This window comes from Aphidius gifuensis, linkage group LG1, assembly GCF_014905175.1.
Source record: "Aphidius gifuensis isolate YNYX2018 linkage group LG1, ASM1490517v1, whole genome shotgun sequence".
In the NCBI taxonomy this organism is placed as follows: Eukaryota; Metazoa; Arthropoda; class Insecta; order Hymenoptera; family Braconidae; genus Aphidius; species Aphidius gifuensis.
Window position 1 is genome coordinate 31,292,881 of NC_057788.1, and position 19,416 is coordinate 31,312,296.

The 19,416-nt window shown below is 23.9% G+C and overlaps 5 protein-coding genes across 6 annotated transcripts in view; 4 read left to right on the plus strand and 1 right to left on the minus strand.

Moving 5' to 3' along the window:
* The window catches only part of LOC122860423 (venom dipeptidyl peptidase 4), a 119,522-nt gene extending 109,409 nt beyond the window's left edge, over window positions 1–10,113 (plus strand). For both annotated transcript variants that reach the window (XM_044164235.1, XM_044164236.1), the window contains 5 exons: window positions 886–1,076; window positions 4,224–4,418; window positions 9,099–9,259; window positions 9,412–9,623; window positions 9,839–10,113. In XM_044164235.1, the coding sequence (XP_044020170.1) occupies window positions 886–1,076; window positions 4,224–4,418; window positions 9,099–9,259; window positions 9,412–9,623; window positions 9,839–9,934 (855 nt within the window). In that variant the 3' untranslated portion in view covers window positions 9,935–10,113. The remainder of the gene's footprint in view (window positions 1–885; window positions 1,077–4,223; window positions 4,419–9,098; window positions 9,260–9,411; window positions 9,624–9,838) is intronic.
* A 966-nt stretch (window positions 10,114–11,079) lies between these two features.
* LOC122860442 (DNA-directed RNA polymerase I subunit RPA12) lies at window positions 11,080–11,938 on the minus strand. The gene is made up of 3 exons (XM_044164257.1): window positions 11,649–11,938; window positions 11,327–11,543; window positions 11,080–11,216 (listed from the first exon to the last, which is right to left on the minus strand). The coding sequence occupies exons 1-3, from the start codon at window positions 11,797–11,799 to the stop codon at window positions 11,192–11,194; spliced, it is 393 nt and encodes a 130-aa protein (XP_044020192.1). The 5' UTR covers window positions 11,800–11,938; the 3' UTR covers window positions 11,080–11,191.
* On the plus strand, window positions 11,450–13,173 carry LOC122847711. Its single transcript, XM_044145544.1, has 5 exons — window positions 11,450–11,566; window positions 11,675–11,745; window positions 12,360–12,400; window positions 12,549–12,885; window positions 12,949–13,173. The coding sequence occupies exons 3-5, from the start codon at window positions 12,369–12,371 to the stop codon at window positions 13,171–13,173; spliced, it is 594 nt and encodes a 197-aa protein (XP_044001479.1). The 5' UTR covers window positions 11,450–11,566; window positions 11,675–11,745; window positions 12,360–12,368.
* A 335-nt stretch (window positions 13,174–13,508) lies between these two features.
* LOC122860440 lies at window positions 13,509–14,434 on the plus strand. The gene is made up of 3 exons (XM_044164254.1): window positions 13,509–13,568; window positions 13,637–13,970; window positions 14,051–14,434. The coding sequence occupies exons 1-3, from the start codon at window positions 13,549–13,551 to the stop codon at window positions 14,258–14,260; spliced, it is 564 nt and encodes a 187-aa protein (XP_044020189.1). The 5' UTR covers window positions 13,509–13,548; the 3' UTR covers window positions 14,261–14,434.
* Window positions 14,435–14,488: 54 nt separating this feature from the next.
* Window positions 14,489–18,364, plus strand: LOC122860422 (uncharacterized protein C05D11.1-like). The gene is made up of 6 exons (XM_044164234.1): window positions 14,489–14,742; window positions 14,824–17,017; window positions 17,094–17,280; window positions 17,359–17,502; window positions 17,674–17,984; window positions 18,074–18,364. The coding sequence occupies exons 1-6, from the start codon at window positions 14,571–14,573 to the stop codon at window positions 18,132–18,134; spliced, it is 3,069 nt and encodes a 1,022-aa protein (XP_044020169.1). The 5' UTR covers window positions 14,489–14,570; the 3' UTR covers window positions 18,135–18,364.
* Window positions 18,365–19,416: the final 1,052 nt, after the last annotated feature.

Genomic DNA, 19,416 nt, shown 5'->3' on the forward strand with positions numbered 1-19,416 from the left:
TTAAACCAAAAAAAAAGTGGATGATTAAATTATTACTACTAATTAACCAGGGTTTATTATATAATATTTAGATAAATTGAAAAATGTTAATTTACTGAACAAATTGAATGATTTAATTTATTAAATAATAATACTAATACTCAGCTGGTAATTAGTGTTTAATTTTTTAAATTTAAATACTCATGTTGAATTTAAAAAAAAAATAATTTATCATTGATGGTGGTCTGTTGTCCACTCGAGTTTAATTAATTACCACTTGATCGTTTTAAATCGTAATAAAATTAGTTAACCATATAATGATCTATTAACTAAATAATTATTTCGAAAATAATAATTATAAATAGAAAAAGGTAATAAAAAAATAAATGATAATGTTAAAAATTATTTAGAAAAAATATTAGTTGATTTTTTTTATAAACAAACAAGTAGTTTATCATTTCATAAATATATTTATGAAATATATAAATAAAAATGTTGATAAAAATAAAATAGAAACATAGGTGTTGTATTTTATGAAATTTAAATGTCGGTTTTGTGCATGTATGTCTGACCAATGGTGGTTAAATTTAACCCCTCATAGGGGTGAATAATACAAATGCATTCGTACTATTTCCCTTGCTTACATACAATTCATGTATCACATAACATTGATCCATGTTTTTTGTAATACTTATCATTTCAACATGACGACACATTGACAATCAAAATGATGAATAATAATTTAAACTATAATAAATTATTGATTATTAATTTAAACTAATAGATTATTGTTAATTTATGTTTATTAATTAATTTTTTCCCTCGTTTATAATTAAATTTATTATACAAATTGAAATAAATATAAGGAAATAATTTAAATTATATTTTTCTTCTCCTTTTTTACAGGATAATTCAACAAAATTGTTAACATGGGAAAGTAATTCAAGAGTTGCAAATGTTATTAAAGAAAAATCAAGACCAATTGTAAAAAGATTTACAGTACGAGTACCTGGTGATTTCGATGCACAAGTACGTCTTTTAATACCACCTGGTGCTGATTTAACTGGAGCTAAAAAATATCCAATGTTGGTTTATGTGTAAGTATTAAATAATCAAAATAAAATTATAATAATAATATAAATACAATATTCAATATTCAAGCCAACTATATGAAGTTAAAAAAAAAAATAAAAATTAATTTTTTTGGCAACCCATAAAATATCAGTAAATTTATATTTTTAAAAAAGTTAAAATTTTTTTTAATTTTTTAAAACTGTTATGTTGCCAAGATTTTCATCAATGGAAAGGGCACATGTTACATACAAAGAAAGATTTTAGATACGATGAGAAAGCAATTTAATTTCTTTGTAGAAAAAAAAAGATAATAATATTATCTTGGCATAAAAAAATATAAAAAAATTGTTATGAAAAGCAATTGATGTTGCTTGCTTACACAATGAACAAGTAAAGGGTTTGAAGTGAGGGTGAAAACATGAGGTGTAAAGGGCTGATAAAATGTAAAAAAAAAAAAGAAAAGGGTAAAGGTAGAAAAATTATTAACAACATGGATTTTCAAGAAGAGACAACTTCTATTTTGCAAAAGCAGCAGCAGCACTTAGCTCTTGGATACTTTTGTTGTATATATATTATTATTTTTTTTTTTTATATTACATTCTTTGTTTAGAGTTTATCCAGATAATTTATAACACAATGTCTTTGTTTAATATCTTCACAACTAAGAGCTGCTGCCCCAAGCGAAAAATCCATTAAACCATGACAATCAATCAGCTTTTAAAGTGTGCATAAGTTTTTCTATGACAATATTAAAATTCTAGATCGATATAAACATACTATACTCGAGGGAAATAATAAATAAATATTAAAAAAATGATAAACAAAATTATGACAGGCATTATCATTGATGTCATGTTGTCATAAAATAATTATTATCACTTTGACAATTTTTTTTTATCTTTTTCTTTTTTTTTATTGTTATTAAAAAATTTTTCATTTTTTATTTTCATAGTGCCTTTATTTATTTATTTTTTTTATTGTTATTATTTTATTTTTTTATATTCACTTTTCTACTTTTCTCGTATTTTTCTTTTATTCCTGGGTTTTTTTTTTTTTTTTGTGTCTTTCACGTATCATTTAGTTGTGCAATAACAACACAGTTAAATGAATTTTTTTTTTATATTTTATTTGATGGTATCTACTTGTCACATTGTACATTTATTTGAGCCAACATTTGTAGAAAAAATTATTAAAGAAAAGAAAATTTAATTATAAAATATATAATAATTAAAAATTTTAATTATCACAGAAATGCACCCCTGTAGTAATTTTCTAAAAGAAACAAAAAGAAAATAACAATTTTTATTATAAAATTTTATTCATTAATGTTTTTTTTTTTTTCATATTTTTTTAAACCTTGTTAACGATACCTTTGATAACTTGTGTTTTAAATAGTAATTTACTTGATGAGACATACTTGAAATATAAAAAAGAAATTTATTATTTTTTAAAATTATAAATAAAAGAAAAATTTATAGAGAAGATGAGCAAGTGTACTTGATAATATTTTATCTAGAAAAAAAATTGCAAAGGATAGTGAGAAAATAAAATTCAAATTTGATTTGTTGAATTAAAAAGTTTAAAATAAAAAATTATAAAAATTATATAAACTTTTTAAAATGTGAATTTCAAGTAGAAATATTTTTATGTTAATTCATCTGAAAATTATAAAAATATAAATTTTTATTTATTTTTTTAAATTATTAAAAAACAATATTAAAAGTTTAAAAAAATTCAAGTAACTGTCGTATTGCTTGAATAAAAAAAATAAAAGTATTTAAAAAAAAATTAAATACTAGTTAAATTTGTTTGTGACATTTTTCAACATCAGTATCACCAAAAAGTACTGTTAAAGTTATAAGTGGTCTCTTTGACATTGCACTGGTGATACAAACCTACCTCGAAATTACTTCTGTGACTACTCTAAAAAGAGCAAGTATAACAAAAAAAAATATATATACAGCAAAGTATAAAATATTTTCCTTACAACTTATTTATTTTTTATCATACTTTAATATTTATTTTTTGTTGATGATATTTTAAAAACTGTTGAACGATATAAAAACAAAAACTTGATACTTAAATTTACTTTCCTGACTTGATAGAAAATACTTTTTATTTATATTTTATTTTTCTACCATCTGCGTGTATTGAAACTTAAAAATAATTGAAATCTTATGAAGAAAAAAAAAAGAATAAAAACATCATGTTCAATCAACTGTTTCAACTCTTTCCAATAAAATAAATTTACAAGAAAAATATAAAAAAAAAATGAATAAACATGAGTATAAAAATATGAAAAATACAATAAAATTCAATTTACCTTAAGAATTTCGAGTTTAAACACTTGATTTTTCACTGGACATTATTTATTTACAAGCACTTTGTTGTGATTTAAAAATGTATCATCTAGATTATATGTTTTTTTAAAAATCCCTTCGGACAGAAAAAAAAAAAAAAAATTTATAATGCATTTGCATCGTCTTCATGGTGATGGCAAAGGTTGAAAATTTTTACATCACAAGTTAGTAGACAAGCTGGTGATGTCCTTCGAGAATTCTCATAGAAAAATCGTGCTCAAAATAATTCATAGATAAAATCAAAATTTCTAGCTCAGTGATTTTTCAACTACCAAGTTTTTCTAGATACCAAAAATTATAATAAATCAATGACAAACAATATAATCATATTGAAAATTGATATTTAATTTGTCTTGAAAATTTATTTATAAACTAATTTGTTATTAATAATCGAATTAATTAATTTGGGTCAACAAGTAACATGTCAAATGTCACTTCGATGTTGATGATTTATTTAGACGTAAAATAATTAATTGATCCCGAAGGTATAATTGTCAGTTGAACGTACATTATAATATTATTCTCTTGACATTTTCATTATGATGGTATCATAAGGTTGATAGATCAAAGCTCACGAATATTGATAGCCTTATCACAAATGCCATTATCATCAATTAATTTGATTCATCAAAATTACTTGATTTTAGTTTTTATACAAAATATTTATCAAATTTAATAACCTTAATTAACATGTAAATTATTATCACGTAAGAATTTTAAATTAGCAAACAATAGACAATTTTAATTGAAAGAAAATTTGATTTAAAATATATTTATTATAATATTTTAATATTGTAATTTATTTTGCAGATATGGAGGACCAGATTCTTATCAAGTTACTGAAAAGTTTAATGTTGATTGGGGTACTTATTTATCGACAAATAAAAATATTATTTATGCTGCAATTGATGGACGTGGATCTGGGCTCAAAGGAAATGCAATGCTTTTTTCTGGCTATAGAAATTTGGGAACTGTAGAAATTTATGATCAAATTAATGTTACGAGGTAAGATATATTTAGTTTTTAAAAACAAATAATTAAAAAAAATATAGTTAATTATTTACTAAATGTTTTGTTAAAGCTGAGTTTTTTTTTTTTTTTGTATAGAATAATTATTGACAGTCTCTTCCTCCTCTCCTGATTTTTCTCTAATTAAATTAATTAAATATTTCTAATTTTTAATTATCTAAATAATTTTTTTTCACTTATCAACTGGTCAAAGATAACAAACATGAAAACCAGTAAATTTTATTTTCATTTTTCGTACAAAAAATACTAAAAGATAGGTCAAAAAAAATTCTATGTAATCTCCTAAATTATTTCTAAATTAAATAATTTTTTAATAATTTTTTTTTTAAATTTAAAAATCTTGTATTGTAAATTTTATATTTTCTAAAATTCTTTTTTTCCTAGCCTTGTCTAAACATTGTCAAATAAATAAAATATAAAATTTTAAAATAAAAAATCGAAAAAGAAAAAAAAGTATAAAATCAAATATATAATAGTAAAAAAAAATAATAGAAAAAAATGATAGTGACATTGTAGTCCAGTGATAGTCTAACTGCAACGAACCAACCAACTTTTGTCTAACCCAAACATCCATATATATTCGTTAAGGTTTATTTTATTTTTTATCCTGAGAATACTCGAGTGAGAGCTATACCGCCTAAAACAAGTAACTTTTTACAAATCTTTTTTTTTTCTATTTTTCTTGTTCCTCTTAACTTGGCATGAATTAATCGTTTCACTATTTTTTCTCCTCACATTCTTTTCCACTTTCATTCAACATTTTTTTTTTTTTCTATTTTTCTTTTATACAGCCCCTTTTTTTTTCAACCACCTGCATTTACTTTTGTTGTTTTTTTTTTCTATTTTCTTTCAAGGCAATTAATTAAGTCAGAGAAACAAAAAAAATATGTGAAAAAAAATTATTTTTTCAACTAAAGATAAGCAAAATTAACTAGACTTTGTCAAAAGTATTTTTTTTTTTTTATTTTTTATTTTTCTTTTTGAAGAATGAAATTAGATAATTATTGTTAATTTATTTCCTGATGTAATATTTTCATTGTGATGGCTTGATGACTATTAGATAATTCCGAGATTTTAATTATTATTTTTTTTCTGGTTTTATTGATGAATTGATAACACATCGGTCATTGTTATTTATCATCTGATTAAAGAGATTTGCGGTTATTCATCTCGTGGTAAAATGCTGATGGATTAATCGTCCAACATGAGATTAAACTAAATTGTGGTTGACAAAATTACATCAATGAAAATATATCGTAATTTGTTTTTAAAATATTCAAAATAATTTTACAAGTTATATATTTTATCAACACGATGATGAATAAGTTTTTTGTATTACGAGAATTATTAAAAAAGTTGTGCTAGCTTAATACGCCAATTTTAAAAAAAAATGTAAAAAATAAAAAAAAAATTTCTTTCAAATTTATTTCTTCACACATAAAAAACACATAATTCGCGCAAAATTATGAGCCCAATTGCATTAAGATCCGATGATTATTTGAAAAGTTGTGCTAGCTTAATATGGGAATTTTTAAAAAAAATGTAAAGAATAAAAAAAAAATTTTCTTTCAAATTTATTCCTTCACACATAATAAACACATAATTCGCACAAAATTTTAAGCCCAATTGCATCAAGATCTAATAATTATTAAAAAAGTTGTGCTAGCTCAATAAGTCAATTTTTAAAAAAAATATAAAAAATATTTAAAAAAATTTTGTTTTTGAATTATTTCTTCACACATAAAAAACACATAATTCGCACAAAATTTTGAGCCCAAGTGCATTGAGATCCGATGATTAGTGAGAAAGTTGTGCTAGCTTAATTTGTCAATTTTAAAAAAAAAATATAAAAAATATCAAAAAAAATTTTGTTTACTCGCTCTTTTTTTTTTGTTTTTTCGTTGCTAACTAAATTCGTATGAGAGTAAGTGAGAAAAAAACAATGACCAATCAAATGTCCGGAAGACCGATGATGTTTGTCTTTTTTATATTAGGAAAAATTATTGAAAATTCAAGAATTTTATATATATTTTTTACAAGACAAAAGAACAAGTTTAAAGTTGATGTTATTGGAAGCTCGAATGGTATTTACGAGTGACAACTTGTCTGACATTACCACTACTTTACATGCATAGTTGACAGAGAATTTTCCCATTGTTGAAAACCACTTAATATATATGCTTTCCTTTTTTTTTTAAATGAAAAACAAATACGTGTTCATACGAATGACAGGGAGCATAAAAATATCATGATAATAGAAATAAACAATTATTGTTGGCTCAAGTTGTTCTAGATAATCATTTACAAGTAGATTTTTCAACAAGATTATATCAACTTGATAATTTTCCAACTAAAAAATTATATTAATATTTATTTTTTTTATTAAGTAGCAAATGTCACTTGAGTTATTTATTTTATTTCAATTTTTCCAACATTTTTTATTTCTCTTGTGAGTTTTTTTATATAGTTATTAATATTTTACAGAATTTTTAGAATTTTTTTTGACCAAAAAAGAAAGCTGATTTTCATAGTTATATTAATTATTTTAAATAATAAATTTTCACACATTGAAAAAGATGTTTTTATCTATAAAATAAATCAACTTTTTAATCATAAAAAACCGAATTTTATATTTAAAAAGTTTTAAAAACAATGTCATTTTTTTGAATAAAAATAAAGTTATAAACAGTAGATATTATTATATAAAACTTTAAAAATCATAAATTCTTTGAGACTAAATTTGAGAGTAAAAAAATCATATAATATGAATAATAACTCTTGAATGAATATTTTCATGATAAAAATATAATAATATAAAAAATATGAATATTATAAATAATAATGTCAAGTTAAATTTGAACAATTGAACAATCATGATATCCAAAGTGTTGAACAATAACTAAAACATGCTTAATTAGATTTATTTGTTGAGTTGACCATCATCCAGACAGTATAGTGTTGCACCAAGGGATTACAAAATCCCCACTGAGTGTAGATAGATAAAATAAGGTGTCATATATATTATATACACACCAAACAAAATATATAAACAAGAACAGAAATAGTTTTGTCTGTACTTGTTAGTTGTTACCAAAGTAGAATAGTAAATGTGTAGAGTTTTCAAGTCCAATGGGAATTCCTGGTGTGTATTGAGTGTCACTGGAACACAAGCTGCCGAGAATCCTGCAGACAATTTTGTATACGCAGCAGCAGCAACTACTACCAACGAGACAACACATCAACTCGTTTTTTTTTTATTTTAGTTTTTTTTATTTCCAGAACACATTTATTCGTTGTCGTCGAGAAAATGTTGGAGTACAGACAAGATACATACAACGGGGTGGGTGGATGAAAAAATAAAAAAATATATATATAAAAAATACAGAGGCGATTCCGCAATCGCTTGGACTGTTTCCAATTTTCCCAACTGACTTTTTACACGATGAAACGCGACACGCCAGCAAAACACTCTACATCCAAATCACCCCCAACCGTTTATTTTGACTTTTCGTATAGGAGTCTCAAGGGTAGTATAGAATTATTTCGTTTTTTTTTTTTTTTATTAAATATTTAAAAGTAAAATTATATAATTTTATTTTTATATTTTGAAAAAATATTATTGGGAATTTTATTTATTTAAAATAATGAATACATAAGAATAAATTATTTTTTTTTTTGTATTATAAAAGTTCATTAAACTTGGTTGAGAACTTGTATATTATTTATAGTAGAATTTTGAAATTTCTGGGGATATAAATAAATGAAAAAAAAAAAAAAATTATGATGAAGAACAGGAAGTTGGATTCAGCAGTTCCTTGGGATCGTAAAGAGGATACGGAAAATTGAAATGCTAGGATGTAAGGGCCAAAAGGGAATGGTCTCGTGCAAAGAGCTGTAAAAAATCTTGTACAGTTTGAGGATAAAAAAGATAGATAAAGAAAAAAAAAAAAATATATTGAAAGATAAAAAAGAATAAAAAAAAGTTAAAGAATTGTAGATGGTTGAATTCGTGACTAAAATAAATTGTCAGGGTTTTTTTTATATAATATTTCAATATTGCAAAGAATTTTGTGACAGTTAGGAATATTAAGTTCAATTGTAAATAGGCTATGACATAAAGATCGAAACTTTTTTTTTCTTTCTTAATAATTAAATTTTTTTGAATAATTAAATACATGTAAAATTTAATATTTACATTTAAAAAAATTAATGGCAATAAAATCATCAAATAATTCCATATAAATTTAGCTAATTTGTGCAAAAATTGAGAGCTTAAAAAAAAATTAATTTTTCAAATAATCAAAGACTGTCAAAAAACAAATATAAAAATAATCATAAAATTATTTAATAATTTTTTCATATTTTTATCTAAATAATTCATATATATTTAAAAAAAAAGAAATAATTAAAAACTATGAATCTCTAATGATACCACAATTAATATGTATCAATTGATAAAAAAAAAAATTATCAAATCTTATGCAAAAAAATGGCAACAAAGATTTTTAATTTTTTTAATTTTCATTTATCAAAAATTAACATAGTGTGTTGAATGAACACACTGAGTGTCATTTTGCTTTATGTAAAATTAGTAATTTTAATTTTAAAAAAATTTCAATGTATATCTAATTGTATTTGAATGATTATTTTTTTCAGATACATTCAAATGAATTACCCATTTGTTGATAAAGAAAAAACCGCAATTTGGGGATGGAGTTATGGTGGATACGCAACTGGTATGAGTCTTGCAATGGATAAAGAAGGTGTATTTAAATGTGGAATGTCAGTTGCACCAGTAACAGATTGGGCACTTTATGGTAAATCAAAATTATTTTATCAATTTTTAAAATGAATGTATAAAGTTTTGCAAATTATTTGATAAAAAAAACCTAAATATATCCAAAGTACTCGAGTATTTTAAAAACATTAATGGACAAAAAATATATAATATATTTCTTTATTTTTATAGACTCGATTTATACAGAACGTTTTATGGGCCTACCCACTGTCGCTGACAATCTGGGTGGTTACGAGCAAGGACAACTTTTGAACAAAGTAGACAACATTAAGTCTAATAGCTACTATCTTATTCACGGAACCCTCGACGACAATGTGCACTATCAGCAGTCTCTACTACTTGCCAAGGTGCTCGAGCAAAAGGACATTCTGTTCAGACAACAGGTATATTTTATAAAAATAAAAAAATACATCCACTTTTGATACATTTTTCCATTTTTTTTCTCCTCCCAAGCCTAGTCATTTCCATAGAAGATTCATTGATCCATTTCCATCAGAATAAATTTACATGAAAAATTAAAATTTTCAATAAAAAAACTACGATATTTTAAAACTTTAAAATAGCTCTTATCAATATTTAATTTTTTTTTTTTTTTCAGACATACACAGATGAAGACCATGGAATTCTTCAATCACGTGCTCATCTTTATCATTCAATGGAAAATTTTTTAAATGATTGTCTGATAAAATCATGATTATTAAATAATTAAGTAAAAAATTTTTAAAGACAAACAAAAAATTATCTGAACAAAAAAAATAAATTTTAAATCTCGAGTTGTCTGTAAATAAGTGAATTCGTGTACATAGTCAATGTACGATATTGTAATATGAGTGTTCATGTAAATAACAATTCAGACTACAAAAAAAAAATTTACAAATACGACCATAATTTCGTAAATATAATGGAAATTTTAAACTAAAAAAAATCATTAAACAAATGCCGATATAGTTAATTATAAATGAATTTTAAAAAATAATTTATAAAAAGAATTTTTAATTATTAATCTAAATTTTATGACGAATTTTTAAGAAAAATGAAAAAAAAAAAAAGAGATAAACAGTAAAAAAAATAATTAAATTTGTTATTGATAAAAAGAGCTTAATAATGTTGAAGGTCATAAATGTTGACCGATTTTTTATTGAATTGGTTGTATTTAAATCGAAACGTACTTACAGACCTAATGAAAATATTCGAAATTATTTTTTTCTATAATTATTAAGAAATCTGCAATAGATATAATTTACATTTAATTAATAATTTATATTTAATTTGATGAAATTATACACGAATATTAATTTTCACTAGCTGTTTATTGGTTTAATTATTTTTTTAAAAAACAGCATATAAATATCACCGAATAATTGTTAATAAAATTGACAAATTCAAGGTACTAAATAATGTCCTAAACGACATTTAAAAATTATTGTCAATATCCCCAGACTATCATAGTTTAAAATTAATAATTTTTAATATTCAAGGACCACTTAAAAATGTTTTTTTTTTTTTGTCATTTTTAAAAACAAGTGGTATAAATTTAAATAGTTAATAAAAAAAAAAGTAATTGTTAATGTTAATTCTCAATCTTATTGTAAATAAAATTTAAATGAAAAATATTTGCATTCAAATTAGGCATGGTGAAGTATTGTTGATAAGATTATTTCGTCAATATTTGGCTATCGAGAGAGAGTGAGAGAGAGTTAGGGAGAGAATGTATGAAATTTAAAAATTTAGAAAAACGCTTGTACACCCGTTTATAAATTATTATGTTGAGTGTATCATAAAGTATAAAAAAAAAAAAAAATCTATGTTTTATTAAAAAATAAATAAAAACACAAAAGTTGCATTTATTATTTTAAAAATTTTTTAATCTACAAAACAATAATTAATATATTTAAAAAACAAAAAAAAAAAAAGTATATTTACATTTTTTGTTTTTTGTTGGATGAAAAATTTATGAATTTTCAGTTTCCTTGTGTCTGAAAATAAAATATTTGTATTAATTAAAAAAGAAGAATGAATATTTATAAATTTTTTCGTTAAAAGTACAAAATAAAACATAATAATAATAATTTTCTTGTATACATACTTGCACTTAGTACATGTGTAAAAAACAGTTTGTCCTTCATCAGCTGATCTTAATTGAACAGTTGCATATGACATTTGATCATTACCACATTCACTGCATTTTCTTTCGACAACTGGACCATCAGCATCTTCATCATCATCAAGAGTATTTTTGTCATTAGCATAAGTATCAATGTTATTAAATTTGATGGTATATTTCATAGCTAAATCACCAAATACTGAAAGAAAAAAACGAGTACATGTTAGTTTAATTAATTGCTGTTTTTTTAAATTTATTTATTTTGTTTATAAATGGAATTGAACTATAAAAATTTATTGGTTACCTTCCGGACCCCATACACGTTTACAGGCATAACAAGTGACACCACCTTTTGGACCAAGAAGTGGAAGAATTGATCCACAATCAGAACAAAATCCAAGGTCAGTTTTAAAACCGAGTGTTTCATTATCGTCGTTATTTCGATAATTACTCATTTTGTTGATTTTTTTTTATAACAATATTATCAAGCACAACAATACACAACACGTGAAATTATTTACACCAAAACTGGCTTAAAAATGGCGATCGAAAAACAGACAGAGACAGAAGAGACAGAGAAGACAGAATAAAAAAGGAACGCTGTGGAAATGGAACACGCACAGTAGAAAGTTGGAAACACACCTTTAATAATTTTCAAAAAGATTATTAATAATTACCGCGTAAATTTTCCAGTTGATTATTATAACCGGAAAAATAATAATTAATTAATTGAATATAATTTCCATTACAGATAATACAAATTAAATTTTTAAATATTTTTAATTTACATGAAGAAAAATTCCATTTGTTTTTTTTTATTTATTTTTTAAAAGTTCCCCTCTATTTTTATGATAATATTTATTTATTGATATGAATTTAAAAATGACTGAGAGAAAATGATGAAATATCTTTATCAAACAGTAAACTTTGTACACTCATTCGTGTCTCAACTAAAAATTACAGAAAAAAAAACTACAAATTAATTGAATTAAAAATGAAGTTTATTATTTTACAGATAATTATTATGGGTTCTGCATGGGCAACACCATTAAATGGGTAAATAATAAATTAAAAATTATTTTAATTGAATAATTAATTTTCAAAAATATACAAGCTAATTTAAGTAAATAAATTTTTAAAGATAAATAAATTGTTAATAAAGGATTAAATTTAAAAATAAATTAAAAATTAAATTTTATTCTAGAGAAAATCAAGTGTTATTTGATTTTACAACAATAAAAAATATCGATAACTGGAATGAATCATCAGACACTGTAAGAACAGTTGGAATGTCAAAAGGAATTTTAACACTTCAAAAGACCCAAGTTTTTCAAAGAGCTATATTTTTCAGTTTGCTAAATCCCCAGCCAAATGGTGCTGGTTTTGCTGGTGTTAGAACTCTGACAAATTTAGATTTATTAAATTACGATAACATCGAAATGACGTGTCGTGGACAAGGAGAAAATAAAGAATACAAAATTGTACTGAGGCATCATGGACAATCATCAAACGATGATATTTCTTATGAACAATTTTTCACAGTAAGTTAATTAATTATTTCTATAACATAATTTCTTAAATTCAATTTTTATTATTTTTACTAGGCACCAATGTCAAGTGATAAATTTACAACAATTATTTTACCACTGGAAAATTTTAAACCATATTATCGTGGACGTGAACAACCAGATGCTCAACCTCTTGATAAAAAAAATATAACAATGTTTGGATTACAAATTTACGGTGGTGTTTATTCATCATTCAAACAAAAAGGTGTATCATCATTGGAAATTGAAAAAATCATTGCAACATCAAGCCAACAACAATAATTACATCAAATAAATTTTTGTTTCTATTCAATGAATGTAATTAATATTATAAATTTAAATAAAATAATAATAATTAATTTTTCTTGATATTTTATTTCATTGTAATTTAAGAAATATTTGTAATACGAAACAAAAATAGAAACTAGTTTCTCGATTACACGAAATAAGACTGTGTGACACGCGATAAATAATAAAAAAATAAAATACATCTACCTTTCGGGTAGCATGGTACCTGAGTCTATTGATGAAAAAAAAAAGTTTAAAAAATGATATGTATCCTTGAAATGATATGACAAAAGAAAGGAATAATATTTTTGATCAATATTGTCAGCAAGTAAATTTATTTATTCAGTATTTATTTGTCATTCATTGAAAATGGTTGCATCAGCAACTGGGTAAGTTGATATATCAATAAAAATAATAAATAATTAAATAATTAAATTTTTAATTTTTTAAAAAACAGAAGTAGTAAAGTTATGTTCGATTTTACTCGAACAGATCAAGTTGGAAATTGGATTGAATCATCAGACACAATTAAAACAACTGGTATGTCAAAAGCTGTTATTGCTATTCAAAAAACAAATTTAGTACAAAGAGGAATATTATTTACGTTATTTAATCCAAGACCAAATAAACTTGGCTATGCTGCTGTTAAATGTGATGCTAATTTTGATTTAACTGGTTATAATTGTATAACAATTAAATGTCGTGGTCAAGGTGTTAATTTAAAATACAAAATGTTATTGAGACACAAAGGAATGGATACAAATTCAATTGTTTATGGACAAATATTTACGGTAATTAAAAAATAGTAATTGCATTTCATCATCAAGTGATTGATAAATGATAATAATTAAATTACATGAATTTTTTTTAGGCACCTGATAATGAATTTGCAACAATAAAACTACCAATTACAGATTTTAAGCCTTATTTACGTGGACAGGAAATTTCAATTGAAGATAATCCATTGGATAAATCAAAAATAACAAGTATCAGTTTAAAAGTTGATATGGGACCTTATTTACCTGATAATCAACCAGGTGTTGCTGCATTGGAAATTGATTGGATCAAAGCAATTAAATGACATAATCATAAAACAATACATACATTATAATAAATTATTTTTAATAATAAATTTACATCTTCCAAAGAATTAGAAAATTTAATTAAATAGATTATAGAATAATTTAAAACAATTAAAAACTAGTTTTTAGAATTTAGAAAATAATTTGTAAATAAAGCTTTAAGCAGTGAATCGGCAGTTTTTATTTTCTTTCTGTTTCTTTTCAATTGAAAACCCACTTCACACAGTTTACACACAAACATAATAACAATAACGATAAAGGGGGAGAGAAAAGAGAAATAAAAATTTTATTAAAAGTTAAAACATAATCATGGCGCCTGTAGACAACTCACCAACAAGCAACATGGGTGATTTTGAATTAATAACATCAACAAAATCAAATGATACAATTCCAGTACATAAATATAAATCAACTAAAACAGGTATAACTGTTGTTATTGCTGAAGTTGATGGACCAGTTGTTGGTGGATATTTTTGCATTCGTAAGTATTAAAATTGATTATTAATATAACCTCAAATAATTATAAACAAATAAATTAAAATTAAAATTTAAATTATACTAGCAACTGAGACATTTGATAATGATGGTTTACCACATACCCTGGAGCATTTAATATTTTTGGGAAGTGAAGAATTTCCATACAAAGGTGTACTTGATTTATTGGGTAATAGATGCCTTGCATCTGGTACAAATGCATGGACAGATACTGATCATACAAATTACACAATGACAACTGTTGGAAGTGAAGGATTTTTATCATTAATGCCAATATATCTTGATCATATACTATTTCCAATTCTATCAGATGCTGGTTTTTTAACCGAGGTACATCATATTAATGGTGATGGTGAAGATGCTGGTGTTGTTTATTGTGAAATGCAAAATCGTGAAAATGGAGGTGAAGAACTTGCCCTCAAAGAGCTAATAAGAATATTATATCCTGGTAAATGTGGTTATAAATCATGTACCGGTGGTATTATGGAAAATTTACGTGAAAGTACATCAAATGAAAAAGTACGTGCATATCATCGTGATTATTATAGACCAGAAAATTTAACAATAATAATAACTGGTAAAGTACAACATGCTGAAGTATTTAAATCATTACGTTCACTTGAAGATAAAATATTAAAAAAAGGTAATCGTGGTAAATTTGAACGTCCATGGCAATCACCTGTACCAGAATTTAAAGAAGAAATTGAAAGCAATATATTATATCCATGTGATGATGAAGACAATGGTTTAATTAGAGTTGGATGGAGAGGACCATCTGGTGTAAGTGAACTATATGATTTAACTGGTTGTTCATTGTTACTTAAATATTTAACAGACAATTCAGTTAGTCCATTGAAAAAAGAATTTGTTGAAATTGATGATCCATTTGCGTGTAATGTTGATTTTGGTCTTGTTGAAAATTCAGTATCATTGCTTTATTTAGTATTCAGTGGTGTACCAATACCAAAAATTTCATCAGTTAAAAAATATTTAATTGATGTATTAAATGATATTTATAACAATGAAAATGGTATTGATATGAAAAGAATGTCAATTGTTATACATAGACATCAACTTGAAACACTTAGTAATTTAGAAAATATGCCACATGATTCAATTGCATTTATGCTTATTGGTGATGCACTTTATGGACGTAATAATAAAGATTTAGAGCAACGTTTAAATTTAATTAATGATTTAAAAAAATTGGCTAAAGAACCATTGTCATATTGGAAAAATTTATTAAAACGTTATTTACTTGATGCACCATGTGGTATTGTTAATGCAAAACCAAGTATTGAAAAACAAAAAGAAATTGAAGCTAGTGAAAAAAAACGTATTAGTGAAAGAAAAGAAAAATTAGGTAAAAGTGGTCTTGAAAAAGCTGAATTAGAATTACAAAATGCAATTGCACAAAATGAAATTGAAATACCAGAAGAGCTATTAACATGTGTACCAGTACCAGGTACAGATACTATTAATTTTCATAATGTACGTAGTTTTTTTACTGGTAATGAAGAACAACATTCACGTTTTGATGTTAATAAGCTACCATTATACACATGTCTAGATCATGTTAATACAAATTTTGTATATATATTTGTTGTTATGGATACATCATCATTGTCAAAAAATTTAAGACCATATTTACCATTGATACTTGAGGCAATTGGTGAATGTCCAATTGAACGTGATGGAAAATTAATTCCATATGAAGACATTGTTGCTGAAATTGAGAGTGATACTATTGCTGTTGGTACCAAAACTGGATTTGATAATACGTCAAGATATTCATGTGGTATATTCAGTCACAATATAACACTAATATTACAAATTGAAATGTCAAAATACAACAAAGGTATTCAATGGATTAAAGAACTTCTTTATGATACTAAATTTACTGTTGAAAGATTAAAAATTATTTCTCAAAAAATGATCAATGAAATAACACAATTGAAGAAACAAGGAAATGGAATTGTTAAAAGTTTGATGAAAGGATTGATGTATGATAAAGATAGTAATCATTTTAATGCAAGTCCACTTAGACAGCAACAATTTTTGACAGAATTAATTGAACGTTTATCAACTGATGATGGACAAAAGCAAATATTAAATGACGTTGAAGAAATAAGAAAAATTTTAACAGATGGAAAAAATATTATGTGTCATATTGCATCAAATGTTGATAAATTAAGTAATCAAGTTACTGATCTCTACACACCATGGGATATATTAAAAATTGGAAATATTGAAAAGAAAATGTTTGTTATTTTTTTTAAAGCATATTATTTTTAGATTATCATGATTTGTTTTAATTGTTTTTGATGTTTTTTTTAGGCTTGAAGTAATACCAGATTGGAAATTATTAAAACCATATAATGAAATTAAAATTAAGGGATCAGTTCTTGGACTTGGTTGTGTTGATTCAGCTTATTCATTACAATGTGCACCTTGTATCAATGATTATAAGCATCAAGATTTACCAACACTTCTTGTTTGTCTTCAGTATCTTACTCAGCTAGAGGTAATTTAGATATTTTACATTATTTTTTTGTTTAATAAATTTGCATAATTTATATTTATTTGATTGTTATTTGTTCAGGGACCAATGTGGAAACAAGTTCGTGGTCAAGGATTATCATATAGCTATAAAATATTTGCCAGTCCAAATGAGGGATTAATTTATTTAACATTCTTTGGAGCTACAAATATAGTTGGAGCATATAAAGAAACTAAAAAAATTATCGTAAGTTGTTTTTAAATTATCTTTAGAATTTAATTGATTGAGGAAAAAAATTAATAGTAGTTTAAATCGATCGAATGATTTTAATTCTTGAAAAAAAGATGAACAAGTAGATGGTTGATTAAAAATAAATTGGAGGAGATAAAGCTAGATGTTTTTTTGTTTTAATAACAGGACAGCCATTTGAAAGAAAAAAATTGGGAAAAAATATTATACGAGACAGCAAAAGCTTCATTGATATTCCAAATTGTTGATAGAGAAGCATCTGTTGGTGATGTTGTATCACAATCAATATTGTCATATTTTAAAAATGTATCACATGATTATAATCGTCAAATGGTACAAAAAGTACACAGTGTTGATATTAATGATTTGGATCGTGTTGCTAATAAATATCTCAAGCCATTATTTGATCCTGAACAATGCAAAGCATCAATTGTATGTCATCCATCAAAAGTTACTGAAGTTTCTGATGCTTTTAAAAGGTAAAAATAATCATTTTTTTAAATTAAATAACAAAAAAATATATAACAACATATTGTTTCATGTTTTTTTTTTTTTTTTTCAACAACAGCTACAGTCAGAACCTTGAAGTCTACACTTCTCTTGAAAGCAGTTATCTCAACGACTGGTAATCATCGAAAATTGTTCTGTTTCTTTATTTTTTTTTAAATTTAATTTCCAAATAAAAAAAACAAGAAATAAAAACAACGACAATTATCGAACAAATTAAAAAAAACCGGAAATTATTTTTACATTAAATTCATTCAATGTCACGTATTTTTTTTTTTTTGAAAATAAACAAAAAATAAATAATAAAAATCACGTGTGCCATTTGTCACAATACAAACGTGCGTGTTTATAAACCAACACAATAATTATCACGTAAAAAAGCTTAAAAAAAATATACACATTACAAAAAACCATTTAAAATCTATTGAGGAGTAATTTAATTTTTTTTTTTTTTTTTTTCTTTACATTTATGAAAATTTTGTAAACAAGTATTTTATATTTTTAAATTTTCATATGATTTTTTCTACAACACTTTCTTGAAAAACAAAAAATGTATTTCTAATGATATTAAAATAATTGTGTTTATATAAATGAGTTGTTTTGTTATTTAATTTTTATTTCTTGCTAATTTTATTAATTTAATTTAGTAAAGAGAAGATGAATGGATTTTTCTTGTTATCTATTTACAAATGGTGAGTGTTTTTAAAAGTTTTCTCACTTGTTACATTAAAGATTGTAAAAAAAAAAACTATGATAAATTGCAAGACACTGAAATATGCTGAAAAACATTTGATTTTTATCAAGAAAAAACATTTCGATTTATTATTTTATTACCCGTAATTATCAACTAAAACTTGATAAATATATTTCTTAATTTAATATTAATTTATGAATAAAAATGCTATTGCAAAATACAATTTGATTATTTATGTAGCAAATTCACTATCTAAAGTCCAGAATTTTATATGAAAAAAAAAAAAAAAATACTGGACTTTTCGCAATTTCTACATGGACTGAGATCACTCTTTGATCGTGAAATAAAATTTAAAATTGATTTAACATTCCCTAGAAACTAATGGGGGGTTCGTTAAACTCGGAAAAAAAAAATAAATAAAAAAGTAGTTGGCCCTGATGCTCTTCCAGCGTGCAATCAGGTTTGTCGTTGATCTAATTTTAAAAAATAACAATTTTAAAATTTATCATCAATGTGTTGTATTAAATATTGATTTATTTAAAAAAAATATTATATCAATGATGACTTTGGTTTAATTATCATTCATAAAACTACTTAGCAACTTGAAAATTAATTAATTCAAGGTGCAAAAGTCTCTTGACCCTGATTAATATTATTAACTTTAACGTGTGATTCGATGAGTTGACTGATAAAAAAAAAAAAAAATTTCA

Coding starts and splice junctions, on each gene's coding strand:
- LOC122860422 (XM_044164234.1), top strand. CDS start 14,571: ATGGCGCCTGTAGACAACTCACCAACAAGCAACATGGGTGATTTTGAA. Junction 14,743..14,823: donor TGGTGGATATTTTTGCATTC/GTAAGTATTAAA, acceptor AAATTATACTAG/CAACTGAGACATTTGATAAT. Junction 17,503..17,673: donor AAGAAACTAAAAAAATTATC/GTAAGTTGTTTT, acceptor TTTTAATAACAG/GACAGCCATTTGAAAGAAAA.
- LOC122847711 (XM_044145544.1), top strand. CDS start 12,369: ATGGGTTCTGCATGGGCAACACCATTAAATGG. Junction 12,401..12,548: donor TGGGCAACACCATTAAATGG/GTAAATAATAAA, acceptor ATTTTATTCTAG/AGAAAATCAAGTGTTATTTG. Junction 12,886..12,948: donor CTTATGAACAATTTTTCACA/GTAAGTTAATTA, acceptor TATTTTTACTAG/GCACCAATGTCAAGTGATAA.
- LOC122860442 (XM_044164257.1), bottom strand. CDS start 11,799: ATGAGTAATTATCGAAATAACGACGATAATGAAACACTCGGTTTTAAA. Junction 11,544..11,648: donor ACGTGTATGGGGTCCGGAAG/GTAACCAATAAA, acceptor TTTTTCTTTCAG/TATTTGGTGATTTAGCTATG. Junction 11,217..11,326: donor TACACATGTACTAAGTGCAA/GTATGTATACAA, acceptor TTTTATTTTCAG/ACACAAGGAAACTGAAAATT.
- LOC122860440 (XM_044164254.1), top strand. CDS start 13,549: ATGGTTGCATCAGCAACTGG. Junction 13,569..13,636: donor ATGGTTGCATCAGCAACTGG/GTAAGTTGATAT, acceptor TTTAAAAAACAG/AAGTAGTAAAGTTATGTTCG. Junction 13,971..14,050: donor TTTATGGACAAATATTTACG/GTAATTAAAAAA, acceptor AATTTTTTTTAG/GCACCTGATAATGAATTTGC.